Here is a 17,867-nt window from a genome sequence, read left to right as displayed (position 1 = left end):
CCTGATCATGGTGGACTAGTAGGGGTAACCAACCATTCTGATTTGCCTGGGACTGTCCTGGTTTTAGCATTAAAAGTCCTACATCCCAGAAAACCCCTCCATCTCAGGCAAACTGGGACAATGGGTCACCCTAAGACTTGGGCCCAATAAATCCCAATTTATCTCTGAAAGACAAATGGAAAGGCTCCTTCTTTGTGAAACCTTCCCAAAATATCCCAAGCAGAGGTAATACCTCCCTCCATGGTGTTGACACTTATCAGAGTGTATGCTACTCTTTACTCATGCATTTGACTCTCCAAGCAGAATGTGAAACCCCAAGAGCCAAATGCCGCCTACTGAGCTAGAAACCCGGGCCCCTCTGCCTTGCTTCCTGGGCTGCAGGTTCGTCCCAGAACCTGGACCTCCATCTGCTGGGATTCTCCAGCTTCAAGAAATGCAGTGTCAAAAGACAGGATACCTGGGTAAGTGATCACAGTGGCAGGTAAAAGGAGAAAAAGGTGGCACCTGTGAGAAGGATTAGTCAAGTAAAATTATTAAAATAACAGTAGGATGTAAAATAATAGTAAGAACCTCATGAAGGAGGAGGAGAACCAGTAATTGCTGAGGATTTAGTACACATCAGGTACTAATGCTTACATGTTTAGTAGTTTACAACAATCCTAGTATGTCAATACTATTATCTCTATTTTACAGAGGTTTTATAGATTATCTCTATTTTATAGAAATTAAAGTTTGGAGAAGATGCATAAGGTGTCTACAGTCACACAATGAGTCACAAAGCAAGAATGCAAACCCACGTCTGTCTGATTACAAAACTCATGCCCTTAAGCCACTAGCTATCCTGGTATCTCAGACAGCTACAGGTCAGACACAGTCAAAGCAGGGGAGATTAATGTTAAAAACCTGCTCACCTGCAGGTCCTTTTTTCAAGAAGGCTTTCCTCTCTGGGTGGTTCTGTCAATGAGGGGAGTTGCTACAAAGACCCATGTGAACCATGCCCCAAAGAGCCAATTTCTGTTTATTGATCAAACAGGAGGAATATAAAGAATTTCCTGTGCATGAGAAGTTTTGCCCTAATCTCCAGGTCTGTGTGTCCCTTGCAGACCATGTTCATTACTACTGTACTCTCAAGGCGCTTGGGAGGCATCGCCCACTCCTCCTCCTGGACCTCATCTTCTTGCACCACGGTTCTCCCCTCTTCTCCGCTGCCCAACCTGCCGCTGGCCTTAGCCTTTGCCTTAACTCAGCCCCTTCTAGCCCCTTGCCACTCAGAGTGCCAGCCATGGACCAGCACCTTGGCATTGCTGGAGAGCGTGTTAGAAATGCAGAATCTCCAGGCACACCCACAACCTTCTGAAGCAGAATAATCACTTTAATAGATGATTCGGATGCACATTAAAGTATAGAAAGCACTGGTCCAGCCATAATATATGTCTTTTTTCCAACAGGAGTACATTGCCACTGCTGTACTTTCTCCTATGGAAACCTGGTCTCATGTGACTCTTAAGTGAATGTATTACCTCTCCTAAGGACATCAGCCTTTTAATACCTCAATCCCCAGCTAAAGGCATGCCAGGTTGGCGAGAAGCCTGCTCTGCCTCCTGAAATCACACCATGCCAACAGCTGCCAAACCATCTCTATAGAAAGCTGGCCCTGATTTCCCTGCCAGTGTAGTGTGTCTTCTCCATGCCATGACTACACACCAGTTTGGGGGACACAACAAGTATTTTCAGGGAGTCAAAATAAAATATATTTGTGCAAGTCTATCTGCTGTAGGATAATACATTGAACGAGAAATTTCAGTGTAGAACATGCTTTATCAAGACTCAATTGTCCTCCAAAACAAGCAATAACTCTCGACAAGAGGAGAAATGATGGGTTGGAAGAGGTACAACGTGGGTGGGAGGAATGTTGCAAAGAAAGCCTTGACACATTGTGTGTCATGATATAAATGCTCCGAATGAATCCCTATGTATTTAGAAACAGTCTCTCTCAGCTATCAGCAAACATATTATTATCCTGCTGTCACTGGAAACAATTATGAGCAAAAGAAAAAAATATCTTGGAATGAAATAGTACAATAGCTCATGAGGTCTTATAATTAAAGGATATATTTTCTCTAAGGGAAAAAAGACCAAATAGGTTTTAAAAGGTAACAGCTGAGTAAAAGCAGGGTTCTCATCCGGTATGAATTGTAAAAGGAAAATTATAACCTGGCACACTCTTCAGACGCATGCCAGGTTATAATTTTCCTTCTGATGCTCGGTCATTCTGCTTGGTGTTGAGCTTCTCTGTGACAATTCACTTAGAAAGAAGCAAAATTAAGAAATCAGCAATAGCCAGCTTATAAAGTTTGAGTGTTTTCCGTAAAATAGCATTATACTTCTCAAAATGACTCAGAAATATTTAACACTATAAAATAAGACATGCTTTATATGAATATACAAATTTTTCAGGTTTAAGATAATCACAAAGTAAGGTAAACTATGTCTTGACAGCTTATTCTAACTAGAAACAAAATGTATGGCTGAAATGCAAACAGCAATTATATTTTACCGTTTCATCAATATACTCGTATTGTTCAGATTTGTCTACATCCACTTTTGTTTAAGAAAGATAGGGAGGGATTTAGGGTGATGTATAAGGATGCAAAGAAAACAGCAATATAAAATTACCAAAATCAAAAAGCAACAACAACAGCAAAAGGAAAGGAAGGAAAATTACAGGTAGGGACAAAATGCTGGGTCCAAGTGAAATTCACACACAAATGGAGCCATGAAGCTCCCTTTCTACAAAACGCAGACCTACCTCATACGGTTGTAGTGAGGATTAAATGAGGCAATAATTGAAAAGCGCTTAGGATCGTTTCTAGCACAGCACTCATGTTAACATCAAATTCATCTTATATCTGCCATAAAACCCAGGTTTTAAATTCTAAGTCATTACCTTTTGAAGCAGATGTGAAAATTTTCTGAGTTATAAGCTTATCCACTGCAAGGAAAAGCGCAATATACCTTTTCCTTCCCACCTGTCTTTCTAGATGTCTATGTTAATACTCTAAATATAAACGACCAAAGGCCCAACTTTTTTATGTCTTCAATATCATTCAAGTTATAAGAGAGAAATATTTTTGCTACCTATTTCATATACGTGGCTTTGGTACGTGAGGGACGTATGTCAGTTGGGCAGACATAAGTAAGGGACTCTCTGTATCCTCATGCCTTCATACATTAAACATACATTTACTGAATTGTTTCTCTGCACCAGGCATTCTCCTCTATAGAAAGGAATGGAATACTATTCCTCACTTCAGTCATAATTCAACTGAGATCTTTTGATATGTCCCTGTCTATCTCTCTCTCTCTCTCTCTCTCTACACACACACACACACACACACACACACACACACACACACACACATCCCACTACCTTTTTCTGACAGACAGAGAGAAACACACACACTCACATGTCATATACTTTTTAAAAAATTCTTTTTAGTCACCTCCCCAATTATTTCCTTTCATTCTTATGGAAATGGTAACTCCAGAGTTTGGGCAAATTTCAACCCGTAGAAAAGCATCCTTTGCAAGTTAGAGTACTGGGTGTCACTCAGTCCCAGCGGGAGACAACCTACTAGAACAAACTGATTGAGGAGAAAGTAGTAAGGAAATTATTTACAAAGAAGTAGGCAGGGGAAGGGAAGCCTTCCATTATGGTGAAGCACCTCAGAGCCAAGAAGATCTGAGAACCTTTCCCACTCTGGGCCTGAAGGTCAAGAAGAGGGAGCAGATGCTGGAGCCTGGACAGAGCTGGAGCCATGGGAGCCAAGACCCTTGATAGAACTGAGATGCTGTGACACATGGGCCAGCAGAGGGAGCCAGTAGAATAGATGACCCAACCCCATTCTACTCCTGCCCTCTGAGCATCTACATGTACCTCTCACTGGCCAAGCCCTGCCAGAAGCCCGAGGGCAGGAGAGCCTGTCGATGCCATCTACAAAGGTCAGATGTCTTGGGCACTGAGCAGGCAGAGAGGGTGGAGAGTGGATGGAGGGGGGAAGGGAAACTACCTGAGTCACAAGGGGGTTTGGGGCTCAATAAATAACAGTAGTCTCCCTTGTTTGTGGGGTTTACGTTCCAAGTCCCCCGGTGGATGCCTGAAACCACAGATAGTACTGAATCCTATTTGCACTGTTTTTTCCTATATGTACATACCTATGGTAAAGTTTAATTTATAAATTAGGCACAGTAAGAGATTAACAATAACAACTAATAATAAAATAGAACAATTAAGTAAAATAACGGTTACTTGCACACGAGCACTGCAATACCACGACAGTCAATCTGATAACCGAGCTATCTGCTGAGTGACTTGCGGGCAGGGAGCATAGACAGTGTAGATACGCAGGACAAAGGGATGGTTCACATCCTGGGCGGGACAGAGCTGGATGGTGTGAGATTTCATCACACTACAGAGAATGGCACATAAATTAAAACATGTATTGTTTATGTCTGGAATTTTCCATTTAATATTTTCGGACTGCCATTGACCATGGGTAACTGAAAGCTCAGAAAGCAAAACAACGGATAAGGAGTGATTACTGTAATTAACAAACATATCAACCAAATCTGAGCCAGAGGAGAGACCTGAGGTAACCGAAGGAAGAGGCAGACTTTTAGGATGGGACACCTGGACAGCAATAGTTTTGAAGGAAAGTTACAGTACATTGTCTACAGCAGCACTACTCAAAGTGTGGTCCATGGACCAGCACTGCTCTGGGAATTGTCTGTTACTCATCCACAGTGAAACAAGGACAGAAACTGAGAATCACTATTGAGAAACCTTTATAACAATTTAAAAGAATAAATTGATGTCTGTTGAACCCAACTTCTTGAGGCCTGTATTTTGTATGTGTTTAGGCTTTATTTTTCATTTTATTTCTGTAAGAATTCATTTTTATTGTATTTTACAAAGGTACTGCTCTGTGACAGATTAGAAATGTTAAAAAAAAAAAAAAAAAACAGTTCTCTGTCACAGACGGTTGGAGGAGCACTAGTCTACAGCAGCACTTAGGCAATCTTAACGTGCATGTGGTCCCCCTGAGGACATAAAATGCAGGTTCTGATTCAATAGGTCCAGGTTGGGGCCCAGAATTCTGCATTTCTAACAAGCTCCCAGGGGATGCCAGTGCAGCTGACCCAAAGACCACACTTTGAGCAGCAAAGGTCAGAGCTACCCAGGCTGAAAACAAGCGGGGCTTCAGGGACGGGGATGTAAAGGCTGCCCTTGGGTTGGGTGGTGGTTTGTGTAGCCTTGGGGTGGGGGTGGGGGTGGCAGGAGAAGGTAGCAGCACATGGACTGAGAGAAATGAAAGGAAGGAAAGATAGCAGTGTCTGGGACTGAGTGCATAGTTGGCACCGAGAGTCATAAAATGAGTTAGACAGGGGCTTGTGTGATCACCATAGCAACCTACTAACAGGAACAAGCCAGGCAGCCCAAGCAAGGTGTCAGGGCCACCTGTTCTAAATACCAGGCACCTTCAAGCCAGCCCTGCCCAGGGCCAGAGCCAAGGGACAGCCAGGCCTGGTGGTGTGGGCGCCATGCCTCCCCCTGAAACACAGCAGGGATTTACAAAACAGCTGCCCTCCCCACAGTCTCCTTGCCCTGCCTCCCTCCACAGTATGGAGACTGGACCCTGCTTTTGGAACTGTTACCTCACCTGGGCCAGGCTCTGGGCTCTGCTCTCTCGCCTTCATGCTCCACCCACTTTGGACCCGCTGCTAGAGATACCAGCCTGGATGCAAGCCACCCTCCAGTGCCGGCCTGGATCTGGTGAGTTGGACTGATCTTGAAGGAGGAAAGAGAGTGCTGCACCTCCTAGCTCCTGGCTTCTAGCCTGACTTGTCCCCTCCATCTCTCCAGGAGCTCCTGGGACATTGTGCGGTGGTAGTAGGCAGTGCAAGGGATGGTGAGGGTCTGCTGAGCCAGGGTGATTACGAGAGGCCGGGGAAAGACCATCTTGTTATTCTGTGATGTTGAGGGACAATTAGGGTAAATGTACCATCTCATCACTCAGACTGCTGAAAACTTATAGAACAGAGTATGTCATGTGTGGTGGCTGAATCTGGAATTCTTAAGCCTCAGAACGTTTGCATTCATGCTTTGAGAGTTGAAGAGAGGGGTGCAGATAGCACAGGAGCTTGCTCTTGAGTCAGAGAGGCAGGAGCACAGAGCCCCTGCACCAGCCTCAGCCTGTCCCAGCTCAGCCTCTTGTGAGGAAAAGCAGCAGAATCCATAGGATGTGGAAGCAAAACCTGCCCCTTGGCATAGAGGGAGCTGCGGGAGTCCCGGAAAAGCTAGATGGTCACACTGCTAGAGCCAGGCAGGGAGCCTGGTCCTGATGCAGCGGGCCTCATGGGGAGGCTTGCCCCACGCCCTCCCCACCCTGACCAGCTCAGCAGGCCTCCATTCTGCAGGGGACACAGCACGGCACCCCTCCCACAGGCTGGCAGTGACCACAAGAAAAGAATGGCACTTTATACTTAGAAAAGGTGATTTGGTTTGGTTTTTGTGTTTCCCTAAAGTAAGAAAATGCAATGAGAGAATGGAAAGCGAAAAAACAAAAGAGAAGAGAATCAAAAAAACAGGAACAGGGGAAGAAGAGGCATCAGAAACAAGAGTAAAGGAGGATAGTCCAGTGGCACACGAAGGCTCCAGGGCCACCTGGCCCAAGCAGGAGCCCTGTGGGGGCTGGGCAGGAGCCGGGAGATAGCCGGCAGAGCAGAGGAGACACCAGGCCCGGCGACTCCCCTGAGACAGTACATTTAACTCAAGCTTTCATTAGTACCATTGTGAAGAATTTATGAAATTCAGTTTTTCCTTAGATATGCTTGCCATTAATAATAATAGGAAAACTGCCATGATTTAAAGCCAAAATATGCTTGAAATCTCAAAAGTTTCACAAGGAAAGAAACTAAATAGCTTTCAGAATTAGCTAAGAAGTAAAATATGCTCTTTTAAACAATCACTTTCCATTTACTATGTATTTTTCTGTTTCTGTTGGCATTTTAAGATCTCTGGCAGGCCAACCTCCTTCTGAGATAAAACAGTCGGAGGCTCATACTGGGGGGGATGGAGGTCATCAAGGAAGCTTTTCCACCAGTACCTCAAATCCCATCAGGAATAGCAATTCCTTTTGTCCTTTTTCTACTGAACATTTCTTTCCTCCCAAAAGAGAAATAGCTTTATTGGTTTTCTCACTCTACCGGTAATACATGCTCATTGTAGAAAATACGGACAGAATAGGTAACGTGGAGTGGGTTCTCACAGTGTACAAGGCACTATTCTAAGAGCTTTTTCTGTTGTCATATTAATTCTTCACAACAACCCTGCAAGGTTGGTGCGAGATTCATCCTCATATTTCAGATGAAGAAATTGACCCCAAGATCTTAGCGAGAGGGTCCAGCGTCATTTGGCTTTTCTAGCTAGATGTGTACCCAAATGATAACCCAGAGCCAGCGATCTGAATAACAGTGTAAATGAGATTTACAGAAAAAAGTCAAAACCACCAATAATCTCACCATCCAGAGAGAAGCATTCCTAGCATTTTAAAATCTCTCTGCCCTGACTTTTTTCTTTGTTCATATACACACATTATTTTTTACCACCACATGTGATCATGCCTTACTACATATATATAGCTTACATATAGTTTTGATTTTTTCCTCCACAATTAGCATGGACATATGTTGCATCAATAAAGACCACTCTATAGCATCATTTTAATGTCTGCTTATCAATCCATTGGAGTCAGTCCCCTTTATTAGACATGAGAATGTTTCCCACTTTATGCTATTACAAACAATAATGAATTCCAGATCCAACATTTGAGTATTTATCTCATTATTTCTTTAGGATAAATTCTGAGAAGTAGTGGTTTCATGTCAAAGACAGATAGTAATCTTTTATAGCACAAGTATTCTGGAAAGCGGTAACATCAGAACATTAGTGTTGATGTGTTTATACACGCTTCACTCACTCAGAAGAGACAAAGTTTGCTAAAGCCTAGGAGGGGAGGAAGGCCGTCGATGACAATTTCTCTAACTAGTGGTAATGATATTCCATGCTTGCCTAGTGCTTTACAGTGGTCAAAGAACACTCACATACACTCACAGGAGTCTCTAGCCATAGGCAGTGAGTCCTCCCACCTGCCAAGCCCATCCCTAGACCCCTGGATCCCCTGGCCCCAGCCTGCCCCTGTTCTATGCCTCAGTCTCTTTCCCGCCCTAACCCCTCCATATAACAAAAGGCTGGCACAACAGCCTGGGCCCTTCTCAAGATGACAGTAACTCTCCTTCCTGGCCAGCTCCCCACCCAACGTAACTGCTTGTCAGTCCTATGATATGCCATCTTCCTTCTATCTTCTAACTGCATGGACAATCCTTATAGAAACAGGATTAACCTTTTCTAAAAGGTACCAAGGGCTTGGTTCTGTCTATTTTCTCTCATCAGCATGAGCCGTGATCTTGGGAGTTCTCATGCAATGAAGCCGTTTGCATGTTTGCTGTCTGTCTACGTGAGAGACCTGTACGATGGGGCTGACGCTGCAGCCGGCAGCCTGCCCCCTCTGCTTCCTCTCCCTGTGCTGCAGGCTCTGCCTTCCCATGTGACGCCAAACCCTGGTATCATCCTTTGTGACGAGAAAGAGCCCTCTGACAGCGTTACAATGGCCTTAATCCCAGGAGGCAGCCAAATGCCAAGAGTCATAGTCATGTGTGACCCAGGGTTTCCTTGTAAGAGTCACCAAGAAGGTCATGGTGACCTCTATTTATCACTTTCTCATATTAACTTCTATCTGTAGAAATGGGAGAAAATTCCAGAAGAAAAATGGTTTGTTTCCTAGGGGTGCTGCTTCCTAGTTCAGTTTTTATCCCTGCTCCTGTTTCTTGGATTTATGTTGTCTGCTTACAGCCTACTGAGGGTTTTGGAAGGAAACATATTTAATTCATTTTCTATTATGTCTGTTATATTTGTGGTGCTAGTTATAGGAAAACTAACATACGTAAATGTTAGGTATCTTTAAAATAAAGCAGAGCTGTTCATGATTGTAGCAAGACATATAAAGGGATAATATGAAAAGAGTAGTATTGAAATTTACATTTATATTTAATTCAGCATTTGTTAAGGACATAGTACATTCCTGGACTTGGTCCCATGGACACAAAAAGAATATTGTACACACAGTCCCTGACCTTAAGGAGCTCATGGTGTACTGAGCCTTTACAACACAGCACAGCAAGTGACTCAGAGGAAACAGAAATAGCTTGGAGGGAAGGAGGCAGCCAGGGAGGGTTTCCAGCCCTGGGTAATTTCTCAGTTATCTTCGGAAGAAGGTAACCAGACCAGGCAGGGTGGGAAAGTGTCCCAAGAGCCGTGAACAGCACTAACATAAGGCCCAGAGGCAGGAAACGTCATGGGATAGTCAGGGGATGACAGTTAGGTCCCTACTGATGGAGCATAGAGTTTGAAGGAGAAAGTGGCATCTAAAGATGAAGTTGGCAAAAATGCAGGGGCTAGGTTGTGAAAGGGCTCATATGCCGTGCTAAGAACTTTCACTTTATCCTGAATGTCGTGGAGAACCACTGATAGACGTTAATCAGGGATCACAACATGCTCAAATGGAAGCTCCAGAGATATCAAGGAGCAAGATATAATGATTAACTAAATAGTAGGTGGGGGAGGGAGAGGGAGACAGAGGAATGTGGAAGAGACAGAGAGGTAGGCTGATAAGCTGGCTCTTGGAAAGAAGCAGCTGTGACTTGTAACATTTGTTGATTTCTGTGGTGTAAATGCTCCCACCATGGTCAATTTCAAGCTACCAAGCTGATGTCACTGGATATAGAGCTGGGAAGAAGGGCACAGAGTCAGGTCTCACAACTGGTAGGAGCCACCTGTAGCACATCACTGAAGAGACTGCTTCTCTGATTAGAACTTGCTTTCTCTTCTAGGGCAATAGCTAAACTACATTTCCCAACCTCCTCTGCACTTAGGTGGGCCCATGTGACTGAGTTGTAGCCAACAGAATATGAACGTCCAGAATAAGAATATGCCAGTAAGAGTATTGTCCATAAAAACTTCCCTCATTGAATCTCCCATGTTCTTTTCTCGCTCCTGCTGGCTGGAATTGCTGCTTTTCTCATTCCTGCTGGCAACCTTGGGAACCACATGTTGTAGATAGAGAAATCAAAATATGGAAGGAGTTTAAGTCTTTGAACCGAGCCACCTGGCCAGGATCAGCTAGAGTTGGCCTGTCACATGAATGAGAAGTAAACTTACGTTGAACTTAGCCACTGTATTAGTCAGGGTTCTGCAGAGAAACAGAACCAATAGAATGTGTGTATACAGAAAGAGAAAGAGAGAGATTTATTTTAAGGAATTGGTTCAAGCAATTATGGAAGCTGACAAGTCCAGAATCTCCAGGGTGGGCCAGGAGATTAAAGGAAGAGCCACTGTTATAGTTGAAGTTTGAAAGTCATCTCCTGGCAGAATTCTTTCCTGCTTGCTTGGGGGAGGTCAGTCTTTGTTCTATCCTGGCCTTCAACTGATTAGATGAGGCCCACCCGCATTAGGGAAGGCAACTGATTGATTCAAAAGTCCACCAATTTAAATATTAATCTCATCCACAATAAAACATCCTCACAGAAACATCCAGAATAATGTTTGGCCAAATATCTGGGCACCATGGCCCAGTCAAGTTGACACAAAAAATTAACCATCACAGCCACTGAGTCACAATTTATCTGTTTCAATCTTAGATAATACATGGGGTAAGTGGTGACTCAATTTTAAGGCTTAGGAAAATGGGTAGATGGTGGAAAAATACATCAGTTGGAAATGAGGATACTGAAAAGGAGCCAGTATGGCCAGAGAATATATAGTTCAGTTTTAGGTCAGACATTATTTCCTATAATTGTGTTTAAAGATCTTGGAATCTATTTAATAATATGTATCATCAATACTGTCTGGGGTAGTGGTCCAGAGGACTAAACAAATTTGACAACTCAGAGATTCCAGTCTATTCTTCTGGATCCACTCAGCTTCCTTGAGTTTTTCACGTATAGAAAGAAAATACCAGATTGCCAGATTCTTCCTAATATATAAATGACTTCACACGTACTTCAAAGGTAAATTAGCACTGTTAGGTTACTACAGGACCATAAGGGAAACAATCGCATCCCCAGTAGCCCAAGAGATTTTATTGGCATCTATTTTTCTATCTACTAATGAATTATTTGCTTTCAAGGGTTGAACTTCATGATTATACTCCTTAATAGCATATTTATTGATAGTAAATTTGTTATAAATATAATCTTCTATATCTTCTAGTTTTGTTATAGCTACAAAATACTTAAAAGGTGTTGCAAAGAGACCCAAGTATCATAAATAGAACCAACCATCTAATTAATTACAGAGGTAAAACTGGTTCACTCTTACCCAGAGATATGGTCTCACAGCCATATGTTTCCATTATTACTATGCCCTGGGAAAATTGAGACTGACCATGAAATCATCTTTGATTCATTCTATATTAACTCAACAAGTATTTACTGAGCAACCACTATATGCTAAATACTGCAAGGTGTTGGATGCAAAATGTCATGTAGTGAACAAAAGAAGACACAGTCCCTGTCCTGTCCTCCTGATGCTTGTAGTCTAGTCAATTCCTGAGGAATCCAGAAAGATTAATTCAAAACCAAGGGCCATCTACTCTCTGGATTGGACCGTATCCATCCAGGGACCCAGCTGAGTCAGACTCCTTAATGACCTCATCTGCCAAACATCTCTATAACCAATTTAATCTCCAAAGTCCTCAAGCCCAAGAAGAGTCAGAAACTAGCCCAGGCCACCCTACAAATCTGAGTCAGAACTGACAAGGTCTACAAAGAATGTTTTCGATTCATTCACCAAAGTCTCATAAAAGTTGAAGAGAATCAGAGAAGAAAAAAATGGATCTTAGAAGGCATCTGCATATCTGCGTATTAAATTACTCTCTGATGGTTGGATCCTGTATTTGCATCTGGCTCCTGGGGAGTTCACTGTCTATGGGGAGTTCATGAAAAAACAGAAAGGTAGTTCTCCTGTGACCTATTTTCCTTAAAAGTTATAATGCTGTTTCCCTTGTTAATCTTAGAGCTTTAGAAACATTTTCTGAATGTTCTATTCCTTGCATTTTAAAGAATTTTTTCATAGCGTTTGCTTGTGTGAACACCTGGGGGTGTGCAGTTTCAGGGTTTCAGTCTAGACTCCCTTTCCTCCCTCTTAGTCTGGGTCCTCTCTAAAACCTCAAGACGAAGACTTGGGTACAGTTAATTTGGGAGTTGACTTCAAGAAGCACAAACTGGGAAAGAAAGGGACCTAGGGGACAGAGAAAGGTCAATGACTGATGTGTAAATGAGCAGATTACTACTACACTCAATCCCACGTGGGACACTCAGAAGAATTATGTAGAATGCACTTTAGAACTAGTCCACCGAGAGGCAGGGAAATGGGGTGTATTTCCACTAACTCCTATCCCTCGTGGGACGAGGGCTGCTGCTGGGGGCATTCAGTGCTGGACTTCCAGGCTGCTCCACACACAGCCTTAAAAACTCCCGTGGCCCCAGGAAGTGCCTTCAGGCAGGAAGCAGAAAGTCAGGTGCAGGCTCTGGAGAAGAGGCAAGTGAACAAGCCCAGGAACTGTCCATGGGGCTTCCCACTCAGAGGGGCCCAGGGGGCAGTGGACATCATACCCTTGCCTCTACAAGGCCAGAGGACGATCCCAGCTGCTCTCTTCATGCAGCTGCCATCTGGTCCAGCCAGGCCTCCGGCCCCAGTAGCCCTGCAGAACCAGGAGACACCCCCAACCCCTGTGCAAACACTCAGTCTTTTTGAGGGTTTTTTTGGGGGGAGAAGGGTGTTTATTTTGTCTTTATTTTTGTTAATAGCAGGTTAGAGGTCACACCCCAGAGAAGAACAGAAACCCAGGAAGAACAAATGCCCCTGTGTTCCAAAGATTCTCCTTTTAAAAACTGGACATCCACATTCCACTTTAAATGTAAAAATAAACTCATTATAGTCAGCCAGACGGTATGAAAGCTTCCTGTAAGACATCATGTGCTTCTTCTATAGCCTGAAACTAATGAATAATGGATAATCAAATGAACTTGAACAGCCCTAGGAAACACCATGCCTCTAGTGAATCACAGAAATGTCCTACATTTGCCACCTTCTAAGAGGGAAACGTGTTGGCCAAGAAAAATAACAGTGAAAACCACCAACTGATCCAAATGGAGATAAAGAAAACAGCCCGCTGATGACAACATAAGCTATCAAACTGACTACAGCACATCAAAATCAAATTTTGGTTCTCAGGTGAAAAAAAGTGATTTGATAATAACAAGTTTATGATCTATATTTTATTTCATAACCATGCCTCAAAATTCAAACTCTAAGGCCTTAATGTTACTATTAAATTATGAAATCTAACCTCTCAGTGACATTCTCATGGTTAATTCCAGCAAAAGGAGAAAACCCAAACCTTACCAATGGGGCATAAAATATGAATTTCACAGGACAAAACATGCTTGTTAAAACACATGTTGCTACAACATAAAAGAGAAAAAATGTCATTAGTCTGACATAATTTATATTGCTTTTCCTGTTCCTAGACTTCTTTAGAGTACTATATACACTATTTTCACAAAAGTTGAGTCTGTTCTTTTTAAGAATATGTGTTTATTAAAGTCTGCTTTATTTTGTTAAATAAAAGTTATTACCACAGCCCTAAAGAGGTTTTAAAATGAAGCAATTGACTCATTTAAACCTTGAGGTATGCACAATTACCTCATTTAAACCTTGAGGTATACACGATTACAAAAACTGAGGCAGAGAGCAGTTAAGTATGCTGCTTAGGGCCACACAGCAAGTAAACAGTGCAGCCAGGCACAAGCTGAGGCAGGCTGAGGCAGGACCCACACTCCTCCCCAGTCATGAATGTGTACACATGACTAATGTCTGTCAGCAACCAGCAAATTACTAAATTGTTCCTGTGTTGATGTTTTCTTAGTTTAACTGTCTTAATTAGGGGTTTTTCAGTACATCAAAAGGGTGCTTTTGAAAGATAGGTTTTTTTAAAATAGCTTTAAGGGGAAAGGAGTAAGTCCAGCAGGCACTGGTTATGTTCAGCACAGGTCATTTTGATGGGTTAAAATTCCCTGCTAACTACAGAAATCCTTAGTTAGAAAAATAATATAATAGGCAAATCCTGGTCATTATAGGAAAAATTTTCTGAATTAGTGCTAGAGGTTGGCTATTAGAGGGATAAGACTAACTCATTGTTTACACTGGGGTTACAGAATCTTTCAAATCCCATGAAAGATCTCCATGAATTATCTCAGACGCCAATTGGTGGTGAAAATATTCTCAAGAGAGGCCTAATTTAGCACAACTTATGGGCTGAAGAGGTTGAGAGCCCTTATATCACAAAGCTATCCCCAACCAAAAGGAAGATAATGCATTCACTCTAAGAAATCTCAGTATCATTTGATTTCCAGCCTGTGGGATGCGTTTCCCTCCTTTATTTCTTGGAGGTAGTATTTCTTATATAAATGGAATGGAAATGTAGCCAGCAAAAAGATTAGTATAAATATTAGTATAAACATTAGTATTAATATAGGTATTAGTGTTAGTATTAGTTTTAGTATTAGTATTAGTGTTAGTATTAGCATTAGTGTTAGTGTTAGTATTAGTGTTAGTATTAGTATTAGTGTTAGCATTAGTATTAGCGTTAGTATTAGTATTAGTGTTAGCATTAGTTTTAGTGTTAGTATTAGTGTTAGTATTAGCGTTAGTATTAGTATTAGTGTTAGCATTAGTTTTAGTGTTAGTATTAGTGTTAGTGTTAGTGTTAGTATTAGTGTTAGTATTAGCGTTAGTATTAGTATTAGTGTTAGCATTAGTTTTAGTGTTAGTATTAGCGTTAGTGTTAGTGTTAGTATTAGTGTTAGTATTAGTGTTAGTGTTAGTATTAGTGTTAGTATTAGTGTTAGTGTTAGTATTAGTGTGTGTCAGTACTGACAACACTCATGTAATAGCAGCAGTCTTCCTCTGTTCATATTACCATCTGCATACAAGTGTATTGCTCTCTCTCCCATCACTAATCAATCAATCTTCTCTTGACTTGATTTTTCAATGACGCTTCCCCCACTTCTTTTCTCTCCATTGCAGCAAAACTCTTCAAAACAGCTTTCTATATGAGATTTTTCTATTTCTCTCACATTCTCTCTTACTCCCTGTATAATCAAGTTTTCAATCCTGTCTTTTCAAAGTCACCTGTGACCTCCACATTGGCAAATCCAATGGTCAATTATCAGTTCTATGTTATTTGATTTATGAACAGTATTTCACAGTTATTCTCTCCCTCCTTTCAATCTCTTGAAACACACTTTCCATGAATTCTTTTTTCAATAGTTCTATTAAGATATAATTCACATACCGTACAATTCATCCATCTGATGTGTATGATCCAATGGTTTTTGGTGTGTTCTCAGAGTTGTGCAACCATCACCACGATCAATTTTAGAACATTTTCATTACCCCCTCCCAAAAAAATACCTGTTCGTAGTCACTCCCCAATTCCCTCCAAAACTCCCAGCCTTAGGCAACCACTAAGCTACTTTTCTATCTCTGTGTCTGTAGATTTACCTATCCAGACATTTCATTTCACCAATACATGTTATTATCTATCTTTTTTATTAGAACCATCCAACTGGGTCTGAAGTGCTATCTCATTGTGGTTTTGATTTGCATTTCTCTCATAGCTAATGATGTTGAACATCTTTTCATGTGCTCATTAGCCATTTGTGTATCTTCTTAGAACTGTATTTGAATCCCTTGCCCATTTTTAAAAAACAGTGATTAGTAAACTAAAACTGGGGATTTTTATAGTAAGTATTAAGTATAGAAACAGTGATCCAAACTAATGTTCCCATTCCAATTGAACGCATAACTCACCTGACCCAGATCCAAGGTGAGGTTGACTCTGTTGTACTGTGTACCTGAGGAGAGCGGAGGGCTTTGCCACCAACGTTCAGATCCATCGATTGCATTGGTGGCTGGATGTGCTTTCCTGGGGTCCTCAGAATTGCAATAGTCACAAAACTGGCCCTGGGGGGAAAAATGTTCTTTTTTTACTTTCAAGTAATTTTTTCTTACCAATTTAATAAGAGAGGTAATCAAACAAAAACCACTTTATACAGCTCGGAGATAGTTTATCATGCAGAAGATATTCTGAAGACAGTAGTAAGGCTTTCTCTTTTTTCATTTAATGTTAAGCCATATCACCTGTTTATACCTCTGTCTTTTGCATTTCTAGGATATAGATTATATTTATCTTTCATCTTTTACAGCTATGTTTTTCTTGTTCTATACAACACTTCAAGAAGAGCCTGTTGTATTTGGTATGCAAAAATATTTTCACTTCAACCAAGCCATTTTACTCTTTAAATCCTACTCCACAATTCTGTAAGTATGCAAATAACCATCAGGGAAGTGGAGTACAGCAAATGGCTCTGGAGAGTACTGAGTGCTGGGATCAAAGGCAGTGGATATTCCAGGGTGGAAGAGACGGCATTTAAGTTGCCTGTGAGGATGGATAGGACTTTGGTAAGTGGCAGTGAGCAACGAACAGGGAAAACATGCCAGGCAGAGGAAACAGCATGAGCAAAGGCACAGGGGCCAGCTGGTCCAATATGACATAAGTATTGAGAGACAAGTCTTGACGGGTTAACAGGGGAGATGTGGCTGACTGTGAATACCAGAGTGAGAAGTTGGTGATTAATTCAGTAAGTAAATGGGGATCCATTTTTACCTGGGGTAATATCTGTTTGCTATTATAATCTCTAACTTCTTACTGAATTATTCTTTTTTTGGTAGGCAGATTCTTTTTTTTTTTTTTTTTTAATTTTATTTTATTTTATTTTATTTTATTTTATTTTATTTTTATTTATTTTTTTTTTAATTTTATTTTGTCGATATACATTGTAGCTGATTAATGCTCCCCATCACCAAAACCTCCCTCCCTTCTCCCTCCCCCCCTCCCCCCCAACAATGTCCTTTCTGTTTGCTTGTTGTATCAACTTCAAATAATTGTGGTTGTTATATCTTCTTCCCTCCCCCCCCCCCCGATTTGTGTGTGTGTGTGTGTATGTGTGTGTGTGAATTTATATATTAATGTTTAGCTCCCTCCAATAAGTGAGAACATGTGGTATTTCTCTTTCTGAGGCAGATTCTTTTGATTCTGGTTTTTCTTTTGTTTTGCTTTTTGCTATTCAGAATTTTATAGCCATTTACCATCTAAAAAGCCAAACTGAACATAGGCCTTTCTTTTATGTTGAGTATATTTTAACTGGGTCAAAGGACCATGCTTACCCAGGGATGGACTTCACATACTGAACAACTCTGCTCCCAAACTAAATTATTTTAGAGCATAACCACCACATAGATGGGGGACAAAGAAGCAAAATTATACCCACAGCCTCCTGAGAAATGTGCTGTGACAAGGGATAGCTCTGCCCCTGGCCAGCATCTTAGAAGTTAATTCTTAAATGTTCAAAGATAAATTTGATTGAGGTACGTAACCAAATGTGTGACCAAATGTTTTCATGTAGTATGCAACTGATGGATCTTTCACATATGGTGAAATATTTGTGAAGGTCTTTATCTCTGGACATTATATATAAGACATTTCTATAACTCAGAAGCAGCATCTTGGGGGTTTGCAGCCCCATCAGTTCATGAAGTCAGAGACCACGTGTGGCCTGTTCCTCAT

General features: G+C 41.5%; 1 protein-coding gene across 1 annotated transcript in view; it reads right to left on the bottom strand.

The window, feature by feature from the left end:
- Positions 1-17,867, bottom strand: part of LAMA3 (laminin subunit alpha 3) — a 242,277-nt gene that overhangs the window by 204,864 nt on the left and 19,546 nt on the right. The window contains exon 2 of the mRNA XM_063076630.1: positions 16,052-16,204. Within this exon, the coding sequence (XP_062932700.1) occupies positions 16,052-16,204 (153 nt within the window). The remainder of the gene's footprint in view (positions 1-16,051; positions 16,205-17,867) is intronic.

The sequence above is a fragment of the Cynocephalus volans genome, chromosome 13 (genome assembly GCF_027409185.1).
Source record: "Cynocephalus volans isolate mCynVol1 chromosome 13, mCynVol1.pri, whole genome shotgun sequence".
Classification (NCBI taxonomy): domain Eukaryota; kingdom Metazoa; phylum Chordata; class Mammalia; order Dermoptera; family Cynocephalidae; genus Cynocephalus; species Cynocephalus volans.
Note: the sequence above shows the minus strand (reverse complement) of the source record. Positions and strands in the feature narration are given on the sequence as shown.